General features: G+C 46.8%; 1 protein-coding gene across 1 annotated transcript in view; it reads left to right on the top strand.

Moving 5' to 3' along the window:
* TNRC6B (trinucleotide repeat containing adaptor 6B) overlaps nt 1-19,202 on the top strand; it is a gene marked incomplete at its 5' end in the record, with an annotated part of 663,786 nt that overhangs the window by 606,430 nt on the left and 38,154 nt on the right. The window contains 1 exon segment of the mRNA XM_030210577.1: nt 12,779-13,000. Coding sequence (XP_030066437.1) covers nt 12,779-13,000 — 222 coding nt within the window.

The following is a 19,202-nucleotide window of genomic DNA, read 5'->3' as shown; positions in this document are numbered from 1 at the left end:
TTCAGCGTCCACACCTTCAACCTCGGTGGCCAGTACATCGAGTGCATCGAGGCATCGGCCCTCTGCATCGGCGCCGAGACATCGGACAGCTGCATCGACGTCGGTGGTACCGGGACCTCGTCTGCTGATGTCGTCGGACGGTGGTGCTTCGTCTGGAGTGCAGGTGAGGGCTGTCCATTCCCCTGCTGGTGGCGGTGAGCCTTCGGGTGGGTCTCCCTTTACCCTGAGGGCTCCTGCGGTACAGCCCCCCCGAGACCGACCTTCTTCGATCTCGGCCCCGAGGAAGCGACGGCTGGATTCTACGTCCTCCTCGTCGGTACCGGGAAGCTCCGGTGACATGCTTCGTCCCAAGAAGTCGAAGAGGCATCGTCACCGGTCCCCTTCCCATGTCGGTACCGAGAGCTCTGGGTCGCCGAAGGCTGCTATGTACTCTTTTACTCACTGCTGTGCCTACCTACAGTTGTTGTATTTTCTTTCTGCCAAGTGTCTTGAGCTTGCTTATTTGCAAGATTTATGTGAGGATTACTTGTTTACTGAGGACCTTGATTCAGCTTTGTGGTGGCAGAGTCCAGTCCCCATGACTTATCAACACATATGAGAATTGGAGCTGAAAGTGACTTACACTGAAGCTGATTGGGACAAAATGGAATTTGCTGTATATTCCACCACTAAGGCCTTAAAGTTACAGGAATCCTCTGTTAAAGTGCTTTTTTGGCTGGTATCTTACCCCACCCCCATGTATTTGCAGTACTGTTTTTCTACGACTTCACCCTTTTGTGGGCGTCACTGTGGAGAGCTGGGCACCATGGCACATATTTGGTGGCACTGCTTGAAAGCCTGAGGTTTTGGGAAGGTGGTCTAGGCCCCTATTTTGTTGCTTTTGGGGTATCATGTTCCTTTGGACTCTGGTGTTGAGCATACCGGTCTCAAGATTTACTATTGCGAAGAACTTTTGAGTTCTTCAATGCCTGACTTCAGCCCAGTTCTGGAAGAAACCTGTGCCTCCTTCAGTGCAGGCCTAGATGTTTCGGCTTCATCATGTCTGTGTATGGTAAATTGCAGGCTGTGTGCATGAAAGCTCTTGGAAAGTGGGAAAAGTTGTAGGGCCCTCTTGTTTCCTTTGGAAGTGAGGTTGTGTTTTGTTCTGTAACTTGAATTGACGGAGTGCATTATTCACCTTGTTCACTTAGGCATTATTCCCACAGCTGTGATTTTTAATTCTTATTTGATGTTATTTTGTAGAATTTTTGCATATTTTGTATTCTGCTTTTTATTAGTAAAAGACCTTGTTTCATTTTTAAAAAAAAAGAGGGAGTCACGTGATGTGGCGGAGCTGAGCGGACGCTTCTAAGCCCGTCTCCACTCCCGATGCCCTGAATCTGCTCATTTGTCTACATTAGAGCCCTCGATTTGCTTTCTAAACTGGCTATCTAAAATATATAAAAGAAAGAGCTTTTGGTACGGTGTGCTGCGAGTCTGAAACTACCGGAGAGCAGGTGAGAATGCCCGCGAGGACCCCGTGGGGGAAGAAGCAGAGTGTCCAGAGCGCACAACCTAAGATGGCGGCGGTGAGTGAAGTCTCCTCCCCCCACACCCCCACCCCCGATATTGGGCATGCCTGCGTATCTTGTAAGGGAATTGGTCCAGAAAATTTTGGCAGTCCTAGAGGAGAAATTGTCAAAGCTTCAATCTTCTGTGGACCAAATAAGAGACTCTCTAGAGAGACAGGGAGCGCGATTACAACAGGTGGAGGAGCGGGTCTTGCAGCAAGAAGACCGCACGGAAAGTGCAGGCGGGAGAATCACAGCGCTGGAGCAAATATGTGAACAGTTGGCGCGCCAGGTGGATGACCACGAGAACAGAAGCAGGCGTAATAACCTGAGGCTTATAGGAATCCCTGAGGAGATGAAAAATAAAGAGCTGCGGAAGTTTGTGGAGCAGTGGTTACCGGAGCAGCTGGGCCTGCAGTTTGACGGAGGAGTATTGCGAACAGAGAGAGTCCATAGAGTGGGCACCGTGCGGGATGAGGATTGGAGATCACGTCCGGTGTTGGCCAGGATTTTCAGTTATGCTGACAAGGAAGAGTACTGCAGGCATTATGGGGGAAAGAAAAATATTGAGTATGAAGGGCAGAAAATACTTTTGTTCCAGGATTACCCTGTGGCGATCTCAGAGCAAATGAAGGGCAGAAAATACTTTTGTTCCAGGACTACCCTGTGGCAGTCTCAGAGCAAAGATGACATGTTCTTCATGTTGCTTGTTACTTAGTTCATTTGTAGGAAGCATTTAATTAGTGGCTGGGAAAGTATTAATTACAAACCCGCTCCAGTCTATTGTTACAAGTATCTTTATTGAAAAAATGTGCTCCAAAACTAAGCACTTATCATATTTAAAAACAATAATAACAATAATACTCACTCATTCACTCATTGCACATTCATTCATAATACCTGTCTAGTAGCATTTCATTTTATGTACTAATAGTATTTATATATACAAATGCTCATATTATTCTCACTTATAATTATCTGAGTTTTTACGTTCTACTACAGTATCAGACTATTAATGTCTTCTTAGATATCTTGTCCCAACTTTTCACATGGGTACTTGCTACTTCACAATTCCAGAATTATCTCCGTAAAGTTGTTATAATAGTCTCTAACACAGCTCTTGATGTAAGTAAAACAACTTTCGATCATCCCCAGGTACTTGATGAACGGAATGAGTTATTCACTCCCATCATGCACTGCCCCACCTATTATATTTAAAGAGACATTCCCTCAAACCCATTCTACTTCCTGATTAAGGCCCGCAGGTGCCACTGTGCCCCATGTGTAGATATATCGTTGTTCAATAGCTAACAAACGAGTACTGACATCACCCCCCCTTAATACTGTTTAGAGGGATCTGCGTCAATACCACGCATCTTAGTTGTTCAATAGTGTGATTATATTCATACCAATGAGCCACAAGGGGATTCATCATCTTCTTCAATCGTAAATTGCTAACATGTTCTGCTAGTCTGTTCTTTAATGGGCGTTTGGTGTGTCCTATATAATAAAGCCCACAAGGGCATATAATACAGTATACGACCTGGGAGCTAGTGCAATTAGTATTTTGTCGCAATGTAAATTCCTTATTGCTGTGGGGTATAGAAATCATCCCAGTATTTAGGGAGTAGCGGCAGTACACACATTTCCCACAAGGGGAATGTCTGCCCTCCTCCATTCTCCTTCTTGGTCTCTTCAACAATTCACTTACATTTGCTTGACGCCTATATGCTACCTTTGGTCGTTCCCTGAATTCAGGGTGTACTGAGAGCACGTGCCAATGTTTATGTATAATTCCACAAATAGTAGACGCTTTTTGTGAAAATGGAATGACACATGCCAAAGCTTTTGAAGGAGGTCTTGACTTTGGTAACAATAACCACGGACGGTGGGCATAGAGGGCCCTTTTATACGCATTTTTGAGGATCCCCAACGGGTAACCACGGGCTCTAAACCTCTCAATCATACTTTTAGCCTGTTTCTGGGATGATTTCTATACCCCACAGCAATAAGGAATTTACATTGCGTTCTTACCTCCCCATTAGTTTCAGTGACACGGCAGTTGGCTCCCGAGCTGAGAAGTCTCATTCAGGCATGCAGCCGATTTGAATCGATTAAAGTAGGTGAATTTAGATGAAGAATGTATTGTAATTTAATGTGTATAAATTATATATTTAGAATCTGGATTTGGTGGGGTGATAATAGGATTGTGTTGTTGTAGATGATGCGGTGGTTCCTCCTGACGAAGTGAGCGAAATGCGGTCCTGCTTAGGGGAACCGACGTTTGTATAAGGAACAAGCTGACATCAAATGTGGGAGTGAATAACTCATTCCGTTCATCAAGTACCTGGGGATGATCGAAAGTTGTTTTACTTACATCAAGAGCTGTGTTAGAGACTATTATAACAACTTTACGGAGATAATTCTGGAATTGTGAAGTAGCAAGTACCCATGTGAAAAGTTGGGACAAGATATCTAAGAAGACATTAATAGTCTGATACTGTAGTAGAACGTAAAAACTCAGATAATTATAAGTGAGAATAATATGAGCATTTGTATATATAAATACTATTAGTACATAAAATGAAATGCTACTAGACAGGTATTATGAATGAATGTGCAATGAGTGAATGAGTGAGTATTATTGTTATTATTGTTTTTAAATATGATAAGTGCTTAGTTTTGGAGCACATTTTTTCAATAAAGATACTTGTAACAATAGACTGGAGCGGGTTTGTAATTAATAGTCAGGTAGCTCCAGTAGTTCTACTGTGTCCCTATTTGAGTAGTATAGGAAAGTATTATCCAGTTTTGATCTGTTAAGAAGTTGGGTTTAATGTGGGGGCATGGGAGAGGGTAAAGGGGTGTGCGAGTGAGTAGAGAGTACAGGGGGGTTGGTAGTGGGGTAGAGGGGAATGTTTGGTGTGTCCCGGAGTGGTATGTGGGGTATGGATGTAGTAACGCTGTTAGTTTTTTGTATGAGAAGGAGGTGGGGGGAAGGGATAGGAAGGGAGAGTTGTTCTCCAAAAGCAGGGTAAGGAGGCTAAGGTGGAGAGAGAGAGCTTATGTCAAAGTGCAATGGTCATGTAAATTGAGTGGGGCGCGCAAGGATGTGTTTGTCTGGGGAGTCCAGCTGGGAGGCTTTCTGGACCATGGTGGGTTGCATGCTATTTGGAAGGAATCCCAATGGCTGTTGGATTATGGCTAATTTAAAGATTATTTCCCTTAATGTTGATGGAGTGCACTCTTCCATAAAGAGGACAAAAAGTTTGCAGGCGCTTAAGAGACAGAAGGCTGATGTAGCGCTGCTGCAGGAGACACATCTGGGGAAGTCTGAACACCTAAAACTGAAAAGGGATTGGGTGGGTGAGTTATTTTTTGCGGCATACAATGGGAGGCAACGGGGGTAGCTATATTGATTAGGAAGTCCGTGGCATTTAGCATGCATAGAATGTACCAGGACCCAGAGGGTCGGTTTATCATTGTTGCTGGCTTGTTACAGGGAGTAAAGGTGGTGCTGTGCAGCTTTTATGCGCCAAATGTATATTGACACAGGTTCTTTTCATTGTTGACGGCTAAATTGGTAACTTTTGATGACTACCTTCTTGTTCTGGGGGGGGGAGGGGACTTTAACATAACCAGTGATCCCTTGATAGACTGTAAACCCCCGAAGAAAGTAGGTAAAGATCATGGGGAGCGGGGAGTGAATTTTGTGCTTAGAGAACTGGAGTTGGTGGATGTCTGGCGCCTTCATCATTTGAATGAACGGGACTATACTTTTTTTTGCATCCCCACGGGGTCCATGCATGCCTGGATTGTCTGCTTGTGTCTCATTTTCTGACCCAGAAGACAGTGCAGACATGAATAGGGGATCTAGATGTGTCGGACCATGCCCCAGTATGGATTGATATGCAGTGGGGAATGGGGGTGGGGCTGGCCCCATGGCACATTAATCCGGCTTTATATCAAGATAGAGAATTCCGAAGTTACCTAAGGCAGAGCTGACTAAATTATGTGGCTGAAAATGATGTGCAATCTGTGGGTCCTCGAATGTATTGGGAGGCGGCGAAGGTGGTTCTGAGGGGAAAAATTATATCTTACATGGCATCTTTGACAAAACGCTGTGAATCTCGGGTGAAAGATCTCATGATCAAATTGAGGGATGCCTGGAAGCTTTTCATTTTTTCCCCATCTGCGTCTGCAAGGAAGGCATATATAGAATGCAAGAAGTGGCTGCAGGAGATTTTTGATGAGAGGGCTCTTTGTAACATAAAATTGTATAAATACAGTCTCCATCAATGGGGAAATAAGACAGGTAAACTACTTGCATCTCTGGTGAAACAGAGGTCTACTAAAAGTTACATTGGAAAAATTAGGGGTGCAGGGGGCTCTGTATGCACGAGGCTGGGAGATATACAGCGGGAGTTTGTACAATTTTATTCCTCTCTTTATAGTGAGGGCTCCTTTTCTGAGGTGAAGTGTAGAGAATTTTTTGACAAGGTGAAGCTTCTGTCCTTGACTAGTGAACAACAAGTGGTGTTAAATGCGCCGCTGCAAGGGAAGGAAATACAGCAAATTATTAAAAAATTGAAGTTGGCTAAGACCCCAGACCCAGATGGCTTAGGTACGGAATACTATAACATTTTGCAAGATCTGATACTTCCCTCTTTCATGTCCATGTGCGAGGAGGTGGGGGTCCTCTGGCGTGATGGGAACTACATTAAATAATGTTCATATTACGATCCTCCCGAAGACAGAAAAGGATGCAGAGTTAGTGGGCTCTTATAGGCCAATTTTCTTGTTAAATCAGGACATTAAGATCTTGGTGGCAGTCTTAGCGGCTCGGCTAGGTACCTTGGTTCCTGGTAGGATTTGTTCAGGGAAGATTTGCCTCAGCTAATATCTTGAAAGTGAGTCGTATCTTATTCGAGGGATGAAAAAGGTCGGGAGATGCAATCTTGGCCAGTCTGGATGCTGAAAAAGCATTTGATAAAGTGGTATGGGACTATTTGTTTTGGGTGTTACGGCATTTTGGCATACAAGGGGAGTTTTTGGGTTAGATCCAAGCTCTTTACAGTAATCCGACTGCCCAGATTCTTATTAATGATTCTCTCACGGAACGCTTGTCCTTGAAAGGAGGCACTAGGCAGGGATGCCCTCTGTCGCCCTTGCTATTCGTATTAACGTTGGAGCCTTTGGCTGCTAGAGTTCGGCAGGATTCGGGGTTGAAGGGGATTCTAGTGGGTGGTGAGGGAATATTGAATAAATTTATTTGCAGATGACATGCTTCTTCTATTAGACAATGTGACTGTTACACTACCGCGGGTCATGGCCATTATTCAGGAGTTTGGAGCTTTTTCAGGCCTTAGCATAAACTTTGGAAAGTCAGACGCACTCCCTATAAGTTCTCCATGTGCGAGTGCTGCTCTGCAAGATTTCCCCCTACCTTGGGTATTAAGTACCTAGGAGTTTATCTTAGCGCGGAGCAGGTGTGGATTTATAAGAGAAATGTACTGGATAATCTAGAGGTGGTTAAGAAGCTCTGTAACCAATGGAAGGACCTCCCGTTGAATTTTCTGGGCCGGATCACTTTGGTCAAGATGGTTATGTTGCCTAAGCTGCTTTATCCGTTGCAGATGCACCCACTGTGGGTCCGTAAATCAGAAGAGGAGGTGGGGTCCTCTGCCGAAGGATTAGAAGGTAAAGTTTGCCTGTTTGCGGATGATACTAAGATTTGCAACAGAGTGGACACCCGGGAGGGAGTGGAAAGCATGAAAAGGGATCTGAAGAAGCTAGAAAAATGGTCTAAGGTTTGGCAATTAAAATTCAATGCGAAGAAATGCAAAGTGATGCATTTAGGGAGTAGAAACCCACGAGAGACTTATGTGTTAGGCAGTGAGAGTCTGATAGGTACTGAGGGGGAGAGGGATCTTGGGGTGATAGTATCCGAGGATCTGAAGGCGACGAAACAGTGTGACAAGGCGGTGGCCGTAGTGAGAAGGTTGCTAGGCTGTATAGAGAGAGGTGTGATCAGCAGAAGAAAGGAAGTGTTGATGCCCCTGTACAAAAGTCGTTGGTGAGGCCCCACCTGGAGTATTGTGTTCAGTTTTGGAGGCCGTACCTTGCGAAGGATGTTAAAAAAAAATGGAAGCGGTGCAAAGAAAAGCTACGAGAATGGTATGGGATTTGCGTTCCAAGACGTATGAGCAAAGACTTGCTGACCTGAACATGTATACCCTGAAGGAAAGGAGGAACAGGGGTGATATGATACAGACGTTCAAATACTTGAAAGGTATTCCGCAAAAAAATCTTTTCCAGAGATGGGAAGGCGGTAGAACGAGAGGACATGAAATGAGATTGAAGGGGGGCAGACTCAAAAAAGATGTCAGGAAGTATCTTTTCACGGAAAGGGTGGTGGATGCTTCTAATGCCCTCCCGCGGGAGGTGGTGGAGATGAAAATGGTAACGGAATTCAAACATGCGTGGGATATGCATAAAGGAATCCTGTGCAGTAGGAATGGATCCTCAGAAGCTTAGCCGAAATTGGGTGACGGAGCAGGTGGGAGAAGAGAGAGGTTGGTGGTTGGGAGGCGAGGATAGTGGAGGGCAGACTTATACAGTCTGTGCCAGAGCCGGTGATGGGAGGCGGGACTGGTGGTTGGGAGGCGGGAAATACTGCTGGGCAGACTTGTACGGTCTGTGACCTGAAAAAGGCAGGTACAAATCAAGGTAAGGTATACACATATGAGTTTATCTTGTTGGGCAGACTGGATGGACCATGCAGGTCTTTTTCTGCCGTCATCTACTATGTTACTATGTTTTGTGGCCTGGTTAGCTCTTTCATTTAGCATATAAAGCGCCCGCGGATCTCTTTCATGAAGTTAACGCATAGAGGGGCGCAGGGAGGTCTTCACCTGCCAGACCTGAGGGCCTATAATGTGGCGGCATTACTGCGCTGGATTCACAAGCTTCATTCGAGAGAGGTTTTTTTTGCCCCTGTGGGCTTTTGGGAGAGCTGGTGTGAGCAAAGTGACCCCTTTGCCTTGTTGGAGGCTAGGGGGAAGAAGTGGGCCGGAAGAGATGTGGGGAATCAGTATTGGCTGGCTTTGCAGCATGCAATGGAGGTGGTGGAGGGGGTCGGGAGGGGCGATTGGTAGGCCTAGCCCTTTTTTAACGCTGGTGGGTAATACTGCTTTTCCGGCAGGTATGGGAGTCTTAGTGTTTAGCCAATGAAAGAGTAAGGGATGTCGGTATTTAGGTCATCTCTGGCAGCTAGGGGGAGAGGTGTTCCCATCTTTTGAACAATGCAGGCGTGCATGGGCGATTCCTAACTCGCAGTTTTTTGCCTGTCTCCCGGTGAGGGATTATGTGTTAAGCGTGGAGCGCAGGCACCGGGCCCTAGTGGGTTTCACACAATTGGATCAAGTTTTTCTGCAATTGCCACCAACACTCAATAGGTTATTCCAGTGGTATCAACTGATTAGAGACAATAAGAAGGCCCCCTTATTTGAGTTCGTTAGCAGAAGTATGGAGAAGGGACACAGTTGAATGCATTTTGGAAGGGAGACTGGCTGAGGTATTTGAAGGTCTCCATCGGGTGACTCCAAATGCCGCTTTGCAAGATATCCAATATAGGATTCTACATAGAGTGCACATCACCAAGGAGAAGGGGGTGGTAATGGGTTTATGGGAGGATGCTATCTGTACCAAGTGCAAGTTCAGTGTGGGTACTTTTTTTACATTCTTTTTGGAGTGTCCGTTTTTACAAGCACTTTGGACAGGGGCGTTGGGGGCTATTGAAAACGTCTTGCAATGTACAATAGAATGGTATTATTCAGTTGTACTAATGGGGTGTGCAGCTTCGCTGCGGTAGCAGGGGTTGGGGGATGCCCAATGCAAATTTATTCTGTTGGCAACTCTGTTGGTAAGGAAATGTGTCCTGAAGGCTTGGGTGGATCCTTCTCCTCCTCCTCTAGCCCATTGGCAGGGAACTATGAGGGAAATGGCTAATTGGGGTGCTCACATCACTCAAGTTTTCACATTCTTTGGGGCAGCGCCAGTACCGTGATATACGGGGTAGGGCGCTTTCTTTGCTTCCACAAGTTGGCTCCACGACATAAGTGGATGACGACACGATAGGCAGACAGCAAGGGGAGGGGGGGTTCTGTTTTCTTTTTTTTTCTGGGTGGGTTTTGTTTTGTTAGAGGTTCTTGGGGTGGGGGGGGGAAAGAAAAGTTATGGAGGCAAAGGCTTTCATTGGCATGCAGTTGTAAAATGTGATGTGACCTGTTGTATTGGAAGGGCTTGATATGTTCTTTATATATCATACTAGCCATTAAGTCCGTTAAAACGGGCAAGATTTGTAATTCTCACCTCCATGTCCAGCAAACCTCCTCTCTCCCCTGCCCTCCCCTCCCCTGATCCATGTCCAGCAACCCTACTCTCTCCCCTGCCCTCCCCCCATGTCCAACAGCCCTCCTGTATCCCCTGGCCTCCCCCCCCCCCCCGTCCACCAACCATCCTCTCCCCCCTGCCCTCCCCCCATTATCCAGCAACCCTCCTCTTTCCCTTGGCCTCCCCCCCTCCGTCCACCAACCCTGCTGTCTCCCATGCCCTCCTCTCATGTCCAGCAACTCTCCTCTCTCCCCTGCCCTCCCCCCATGTCCAGCAACCCTACTACTACTACTATTTAACATTTCTAAAGCGCTACCAGGGTTAGGCAGCGCTGTACAATTTAACAAAGAAGGTCAGTCCCTGCTCAAAGGAGCTTACAATCTAAAGGACAAAAAGTGCAGTCCATCAAATTGGGGCAGTCTAGATTTCCTGGATAGAGGTACAATGGTTAGGTGCCGAGAGCAACATTGAAGAGGTGGGCTTTGAGCAAGGATTTGAAGATGGGCAGGGAGGGGGTTTGGCATATGAGCTCAGGGAGTTTATTCCAAGCATAGGGTGAGGCGAGGCAGAAAGGGCGGAGCCTGGAGTTGGCGGTGGTGGAGAAGGGTACTGAGAGGGGGGATTTGTCCTGTGAGCGGAGGTTACGGGTAGGATTGTAAGGGGAGATGAGCGTAGAGAGGTAATGAGGGGCTGCAGATTGAGTGCATTTGTAGGTTAGTAGGAGAAACTTGAACTGTATGCGGTACCTGATCGGAAGCCATTGAAGTGACTTGAGGAGAGGGGTGATATGAGTATATCGGTTCAGGCGGAATATAAGACGTGCAGCAGAGTTCTGAATGGATTGAAGGGGGGATAGATGGTTAAGTGGGAGGCCAGTGAGGAGTAGGTTGCAGTAGTCAAGGCGAGAGGTGATGAGAGTTCAGGTGATGTGCTTGGAGAGGAAGGGGCGAATTTTGCTGATGTTATAGAAAAAGAAGCAACAGGTCTTGGCTGTCTGCTGGATATGGGCAGAGAAGGAGAGGGAGGAGTCGAAGATGACTTCGAGGTTGTGGGCAGATGAGACAGGGAGGATGAGGGTGTTGTCGACTGAAATAGAGAGTGGAGGGAGAGGAGAAGTGGGTTTGGGTGGAAAGACAATGAGCTCGGTCTTGGCCATGTTCAGTTTCAGGTGGCGGTTGGACATCCAGGCAGAAATGTCGGATAAGCAGGCCGATACTTTGGCCTGGGTTTCCGCAGTGATGTCTGGTGTGGAGAGATAAAGCTGGGTGTCGTCAGCATAAAGATGATATTGGAAATCATGAGATGAGGTCAGCGAACCCAGGGAAGAGGTGTAGATTAAAAAACGAAGGGGACCGAGGACAGATCCCTGAGGAACTCCAACAGAGAGTGGGATGGGGGTGGAGGAAGATCCTGAAGGTACGGTGGGAGAGATAAGAGGAGAACCAGGAGAGGACAGAGCCCTGGAACCCAAATGAGGATAGTGCAGCAAGAAATAAATTATGATTGACAGTGGCAAAAGCGGCGGATAGGTCGAGGAGGATGAGGATGGAGTAGTGACCTTTGGATTTGGCAAGGAACAGGTCATTACAGACTTTAGTGAGTGCTGTTTCTGTCGAGTGTAGAGGATGAAAACCGGATTGAAGTGGATCGAGGATGGCATGAGAGGAGAGAAAATCAAGGCAGTGGCTGTGAACGGCGCATTCAAGTATCTTGGAGAGGAAGGGTAGGAGGGAGATGGGGCGGTAGTTGGAAGGACAGGTAGGGTCTAGTGATGGTTTTTTGAGACGTGTTGTAACTACAGCATGCTTGAAGGTGTCAGGGACAGTTGTAGTGGAGAGAGGTTGAAGATATGACAGATGGTGGGGGTGACAGTAGGAGAGATGGTGTTTAGTAAGTTGGTGTAGATGGGATCAGAGGAGCAGGTGGTGCATTTCGAGGAGGAAAGAAGGTGGGCGGTTTCCTCCTCGGTGATATCAGGAAAAGAGGAGAAGGAGGCCTGGCCTCCCCTGCCCTCCCTTCCCCTCCATCCATCATCCATGTCCAGCAACCCTGCTCTCTCCCCTGCCCTCCCCCCCCCCATGTCCAGCAGCCCTCCTGTCTCCCCTGGCCTCACCCCATCCACCGACCCTCCTCTCTCCCCTGCCCTCCCCCCATATCCAGCAACCCTCCGTTTCCCTTGGCCTCCCCCCTCCCCACCCTGCTCTCTCCCCTGCCCTCCCCCCATGTCCAGCAACCCTCCTCTCTGCCCTGCTCTCTCCCCATGTCCAGCAACCTTCCTCTCTCCCCCCTGCCCTCACCCCATGTCCAGCTACCCTCCTCGCCGCCGCTCCCTCCCCACTCCGTGCCGGGCCCCTTGCACTGACATGAGAGCGCCTCTCACCTCTGTGTGAAAACGCTGCAGGCAGCAGCAGATCGCTCTGCTGCTGCCTGCAGTGCTTCCACACAGAGGTGAGAGGCACTGTCATGTCAGTGTAGGGGGCCCAATGCGGAGGGGAGCGGCGGTTGCAGCGACGTCGGGTGTGGGGTTGGAGGTTGGTGCGCTGGTGATGTTCTTCCTTCCTCTCCAGGCTTCAGCGGCAACGGCAGCGTCCGTTTCCCTCTCTGTTCCGCCCTCTGACGACATCAAGTCTTGACGCGAGGGTGGGACAGAGAGGGAGGGCTCTACTGCGCATTTGCAGGCGAGTCGGTCACTTGCCATTTATATGTTTGATAGTATTTGTCTCTGTGAATCAATAAAGATATTTAAAAAAAAAAATAAAAGCAGAGAAATGAAAAGCCTATACTCATTTGTTTTCTGCTTCCTCTCATCTCTATCCTCATTTCTCATCTTTCAGCAAAGTTCAGTGATTACAAATCAACATGGTCACCAGATCCCATAGGACATAATCCTGCTCATCTCTCAAACAAGATGTGGAAAAATCAGCTCTCAAGGAGTACTACAGGACTGCCTCGCCCACCCCCTGGCCTGACCAATCTCAAATCATCCTCTCCTTGGAACAGCACAGTTTCCAGATCTGTTCGAGGGTGGGGAGCCCAGGATTCAAGACTTGCCTCTGGTGAGAAAAAAATATTTTGGGGAGGGGCAGGGAGAGTTTGGGTGAGGTGCATTAAAATCAGTTGTTTTGCTAATACAGTACTGTAATTTAGGTACCCACACTTTTGACACTGTCAAAATTATTTAATGAGAGATGGGGAAATGCAAGGGCTTCATCTTCTGTTTAGTGTTTTCTTAAATTTCTTTTTTAGGGTTTAGAACATCTTTATTTATAGAAAGAAATTCTCCAACATACAGGATAAATCATCCACTCAGATGGATGATGTCATCCAATAGCACAAGGATGGAGTACTTCTCTCAGAGCTGAAAAACAGCCAGAAAAGTTTCTGAGCTTGCGTATATAATCCCACAAATCATGCCTCTTTTTTTTTTGTTTGTTTTACCATTTTGCTGAATGAATGTGTTCAGACAGTTGTCATCTCTTAATTTTTTTTTTTTAAGGCACTTTATTAGCTTCTCTCAAGAGCTGTTGAGTTTGCTGACTACTTCAATTTGTTCAAGGACACACCAGGATTTAAATAGTGCCCTACCTAGTCCTTGGTCAACTTATTAATGAGGGCAGAAGGTAGGCTCATTATTGGAAGGGATTTTAATATAACATTAAGGGGCCCTTTTACTAAGCCACGCTAAAAAGTGGCTGGCGTTGTTAGCATGTGGGTTTCCTGCAGCTGTAAAATGGCCACAATTTCTTTTGTGCCACTAATGGCCATGTGCTAATTTCCCAATTAGCACATGGTCATTACTGCATGAGCCTTTACCACTACTTATTTTGTAGGTGCTGAGGGCTCCCACGCTAATTGGGCAGCAGCATATGGCAATTTGCCTGTGCTGTCCAGTTAGCGCAGAGCTTGCCTTCATACAACACCCTCCTCAACTAAAAAAAAAATATTTGATATTTTTTCGTTTGAAGTTAGCAAGTAGTGATTCAAGTACTACCATGGGATGCCTGAGTGCATTCCAGGGTAGTGCCTTTTCAGCACACAGTAAGCATGTTGTTATTGCTTATCGCTGCTTACTAAAAGGGCCCCTAATATTTCTATGGATAATACAGCTCAGCTAGTGGATTATGGCAAGACAGACAGGAGAAAAATTGTATAATCTCCTTTCAGACTGGGATTTAGTTGACGTCTGGAGATTCCATCATCCATCATGGCTGGGGGGAGTAGCCTAGTGGTTAGTGCAGTGGGCTTTGATCCTGGGGAACTGTGTTCAATTCCCACTGCAGCTCCTTGTGACTCTGGGCAAGTCACTTAACCCTCCATTGCTCCTGGTACAAAATAAGTACCTGAATATATGTAAACCGCTTTGAATGTAGTTGCAAAAAACCTCTGAAAGGCAGTATATCAAGTCCCATTCCCTCCTCCCCCTAGGGATAGATACTGTATGCACCACTTTGAGGGCTCATGATACATACTCTAGAATTGATATGTGGTTAATGGATAAGGATCTGTTTTCAATGTTAGGCACCTCCAGTAAAGAATCGCTTTTCTGGTCTGATCATGCCCCTATTACGCTATCTGTGTCATTGTGGGTAGAATCACAGGGGAGGAGGTATTGGAGGTTAGATGATGGCATACTTTTGAATCCCCAAATGTGTGCAGTAAGAGAAAGATTTGAAGGAATATTTTGATGTGATGATTTGAAAGAGATTTTGCTTTAAATATTTTGGGAGGGTCTAAAGGCTTTTGTGAGGGGTAAGGACATAGCAGTGGCAACTCACAGTGGAAAGGAGTGCTCTCAAAGGAAAAATGCTTTGAGGCAGCAATTGTATCATCTGGAGCTATAGTCAAAAGCATGATAGTCTTTCTCGGTCTCTGTTTCAAATAGAAAAAAATGTATATGCTTGGAAACTGGTTGACCGACAGGCGACAGAAGGTGGTAGTAAATGGAATCTACTGAGAGAAAACGAAGGTGAGCAGTGGAGTGCCTCAAGGGTTGGTGGTGGGACCTATTCTAATATATTTGTGAGAAGAGTTCCGGTTGGGTCATGGAGTAGTGAGGCAGCAGTGGATCACTGCTCCAGAGTACCCAATGTAATCTTCTCTGGAACATCTTCTTCCCCCCCCCCCACCCCCCCACCCCCAAGCAGTTGAAGAGAAAAGCAGTCTGAGTATGCATGACTTGTTCGCCGAATATTCTTCTGGGTTCGGAGAGTGGATGGCCTCCAAAACCACTTGGAGAGAGCTCAAGGAGAAGGGCCAGGTAAACGAAACAAAGACTACGGACAAGCATGCCATCTTCCCAGATGCCTAGCTCCCAGTGGGCAGCTAAGATCACCACAGAGGTGAAGTCTACAGTGGAACAGGTGGTGGACATAAAGCTTCAGCTTATACTAGATAAATTGGATGGGATGGAAGAGAAATATGCGACTGTGATGGTGGAGCTTTAGACAGTACAACAGTGTGTAGGGAGAATCAACGACTTTGTACAGCAAGTGACAGTGGAGCAACCGTGGATACTTAACCCGCCTAGCCAAATTGGAATCAAAATTGGAGGACCTGGAAAATCGATCCTGCCGCAACAATCTCAGGCTGGTAGGCCTCCCAGAATTGATCTCTGACCGAGACTTGCAGAAATTTCTGGAATCCTGGCTCCCAAAAGCGCTATCCCTCACAGACTTGGCCGGCGCATTTAGGGTGGAGAGAGCGCATAGGATGGGACAGCACAGAGAAGGAGCTGATTGTCTCTGAGTAGTCATTTTCAGAGTACTCAACTATGCTCACAAAATGGCAAGCCTGCAGGCCCTGCGGGCAAGCACCCAATTGCAATACCAAAATTCCCACATCTTGTGCTTTCAGGGTTACTCTTCCAAAGTATTGGCAGCGCGCAAAGCATGTGCTGCTTTGTGTTCTAAACTATTTGGTCTGAAATTCACATTTAACCTTCTCTACCCAGTAAAACTCAAATTAGTTGATAATGGCCATGTCCATTTCTTTGACCGGACTGAAGAGGTGAGTATACATGGACAGAATGGTGGCAGCACAACAGAAGGACTAAGCGCATCTCCCTTGACTACTGAATATTGGAGTTTAAAGGTATGGAACATTTTTTTTCTTCTTTCGCCTCACCCATGACCCTGGCAGGTGCCCAAAAGAAAGTGACAAGGGAGGAAGTGCTATCATGATGGCAGCCACGGTCAACGCAGGTGCTTATGATCTGGCTCCTGGACCCTTGGTTGTGAAGCACTGGTGGACATCTCTCTGAGACTGGATTACTTCCTGAGGTTGGTGGGGCATGGCATCCAGCTGGCAGCCTAGGCACCGTTTGTGTTGATCCAGAGCAGTAACCCGGACTCCATGTACCAGACAGCTAATTCTCACACAGCCTGGTTTGATTTGATTTTTTTTTTTTACACTTAGCAATGCCGCTTTTGTGCAGGTTTGCTCCATTGATACCACTTGCAATGGAGGAGTTAAGGGGAAATACCTCCACTTCGGCTACGGGGTTACTCTGTTGCTGGGGGTGCTTCAGAATTGAATGTGGAACATGTGGGTTTAGGGGTTGGATGGGTCAGGGAGGGTTGGGGTTTCAGAGGGGACTTTGAGGGAAGGGAGTAGGGGTGGGGGAGGGGATTTGGTAGTAAGATACCTGACCGCTTCCCGAGTTGCTCTTTAGGCCTCAGATCTGGTAGATTTTGTCTTTACTGATACTCTCTCTCGGGGGAGGTGGAGGCTGGGACACCCCCTTGGCACATTTGTTTCAATTTCTGCCTCAGATCTGGTAGATTTTGTCTTTACTGATACTCTCTCTCGGGGGAGGTGGAGGCTGGGACACCCCTTGGCACATTTGTTTCAATTTCTGCAGGAGGTTTAAGCCATACCTTGTTTGCTTACTTACTTAGCGACTTGACTACACTTCAGATTATTACCTGGAATGTTGAAGGAATATACTCCCCAATTAAACAACAAAAGCTCTCAATGTCTGGAAAGCCTCCATAGCATTTTTGCAGGAGACCCGCCTTTCTGTGTCAGAACATGCCAAGCTGAAATGTTGGTGGGTTGGCGAGATCTTTGCAAGTGGAAACTAAGCAGGTTTATTACAGACCCGGAGGGCAGATTTGTTTTGACCTCTGTGGTTCTGGAACGCTAGCCCTTTCTATTATGTAATATATATGCACCCAATACCTATGAGAAGGCATTTTTTGTTCAATCAATTCACAGGATCCATGACTTGGGAGAAGTGCCTGTCATACTAGGAGGAAATCTCAATGACATGGCTGACCCTACTCTTGATCGATCTTGGCCGATGGGGAGGGAACTAGCCAGAGCCGAGCGAGGCATGCTCTACCCTGGACTTGATGGATGTGTGGAGGACACTCCATCCACTGGAGAAAGATCACACACACACATCTCCAGAGCACACTCCACAATGTCCAGAATACTACTACTACTTATCATTTCTAAAGCGCTACTAGACTATGTGCTGCTCTCATGAGATCTGTCATCGGTGGTGGAAGCTAGGATGAGGCCTATAATGATTTCAGATCACACTTGGGTAGAACTGCAGCTACAGCTAGGCCACCCCTCCCCCCAGGCGGTTCTTGGAGATTCCCTCCCTTTCTTTACAAGGACAACCACTTCGTGCCATTCTTGCTTTCTAAATGGCAGGACTATAGGGACAACAATAAAGCCCATAGGGCTGACCCAGTTCTTTTTAGGGAGTCAGTGAAGGCCGTCCGAGGTGAAATCATCTCCTATGTCAGTTTCCAGTGGAAGGCCTGGCATCAAGAAATGTTGCGCCTGGAGCGGCGGGTAACATCTCTTCGCAGACAATATGGGACAGGCCACTTTTTGAGGATTAAAAGGCAGTTATTAGAAAAATAAGCATTGCATGAACTCTTTCATAGATGAGCGAAGAAGTCTTTCACACACTACAAGTATCAGCTTTATAGATATGCGAATAAGAGCGGTAGGTTCTCGGCCAAAATGGTCCGCAGGAGCACAGGACCTAGCAAGATTGCACATTGTTCGACTGTAGGAGGGGGCCTTGTGCACAGTGACAAAGCCATTAATGCAGTCTTGAAGGAGTTTTTTGCTCAGTTCTATGGACCGCAGCCCCCATCATCTTTGGCTAGTGAGGTATACCTCCATTATAGATTTGCCTGGGGTTGCTGACTCGGACCTGGCCCAGTTGAATGCGCCCATCACTGTGAAAGATGTGGAATGGGTAATTAGGCAGAGCCCTTTGGGCAAGGCTTCTGGCCCGGACGGACTGCGAAATAAGTTTTATAAGCCTTTGCAGTCTGAAGTTTGACCGGTCTTGGCAGAAATGTTTATGAGGTCCATTCAATGGGGCCAGTTGCCACATCACCTTAATACGGCCCAAATTATTGTTGTGCCGAAGCCGGGTAAGCCCCCTAATCGCCCAGATTCATATCGCCTTATCTCCTTGCTAAATGTGGAGGCCAGACTTCTAGCTAAGATTTTGGCTAACAGGCTGATGAGAGTTATTCCATCATTAGTAGCAGAACCCCAGGTGGGGTTTACCTGTGGGAGTGCAATTGCGAAGAATATGAGACAATCCAGAGGTGGCCGGTTCAAATCCCGCTTCTGCTTCCTTGTGATCTTGGGCAAGTCACTTAACCCTCCATTGCCTCAGGTACAAACTTAGATTGTGAGCCCTCCTGGGACAGAGAAATATCCAGTGTACCTGAATGTAACTCACCTTGAGCTACTACTGAAAAAGGTGTGAGCAAAATCTAAATAAATATATTGGCAGCATTGGAGACAATATGATTGCAGAGTGCCCCTGCTCTCCTAATCAGTTTTGACGCTGAAAAAGCCTTTGATCAAGTGGAGTGGGGGTTTCTCTTCAGGGTATTGACAGCATATGGCTTAAAAGGGTTATTTGCCCAGGCGATACAAACCCTGTATGCTGATCTGAGGGCACAGGTGTTTGCCAACAGAGTTCTCTCAGATTAGTTCCCTATTAGATGGTGAACTCGGCAGGGCTTTTTTGTCTTATCACTTGATCCCTTGCTGCAGGAAGTTCAGGGTAAGTCAGCGGCATTTGCTGATGACTTATTGTTGCTTATCACGGAACCACAACTATCTTTGCCACACCTTATGGAAAGCCTTACTGAGTATGGAGACTTATCCGGCTTCCAACTAAATCTAGCGAAGTCAAAGGCACTGGCGAGCTTGGATGGACTACATCAAGCCTGGAGTAACACCTTCCCACTGCTGTGGGCTCAGGGCTTATTT

Source organism: Microcaecilia unicolor, chromosome 1, assembly GCF_901765095.1.
Source record: "Microcaecilia unicolor chromosome 1, aMicUni1.1, whole genome shotgun sequence".
NCBI classification, from domain to species: Eukaryota; Metazoa; Chordata; class Amphibia; order Gymnophiona; family Siphonopidae; genus Microcaecilia; species Microcaecilia unicolor.
The sequence above is the reverse complement of the archived record's forward strand: the minus strand, read 5'-3'. Positions and strand labels throughout refer to the sequence as shown.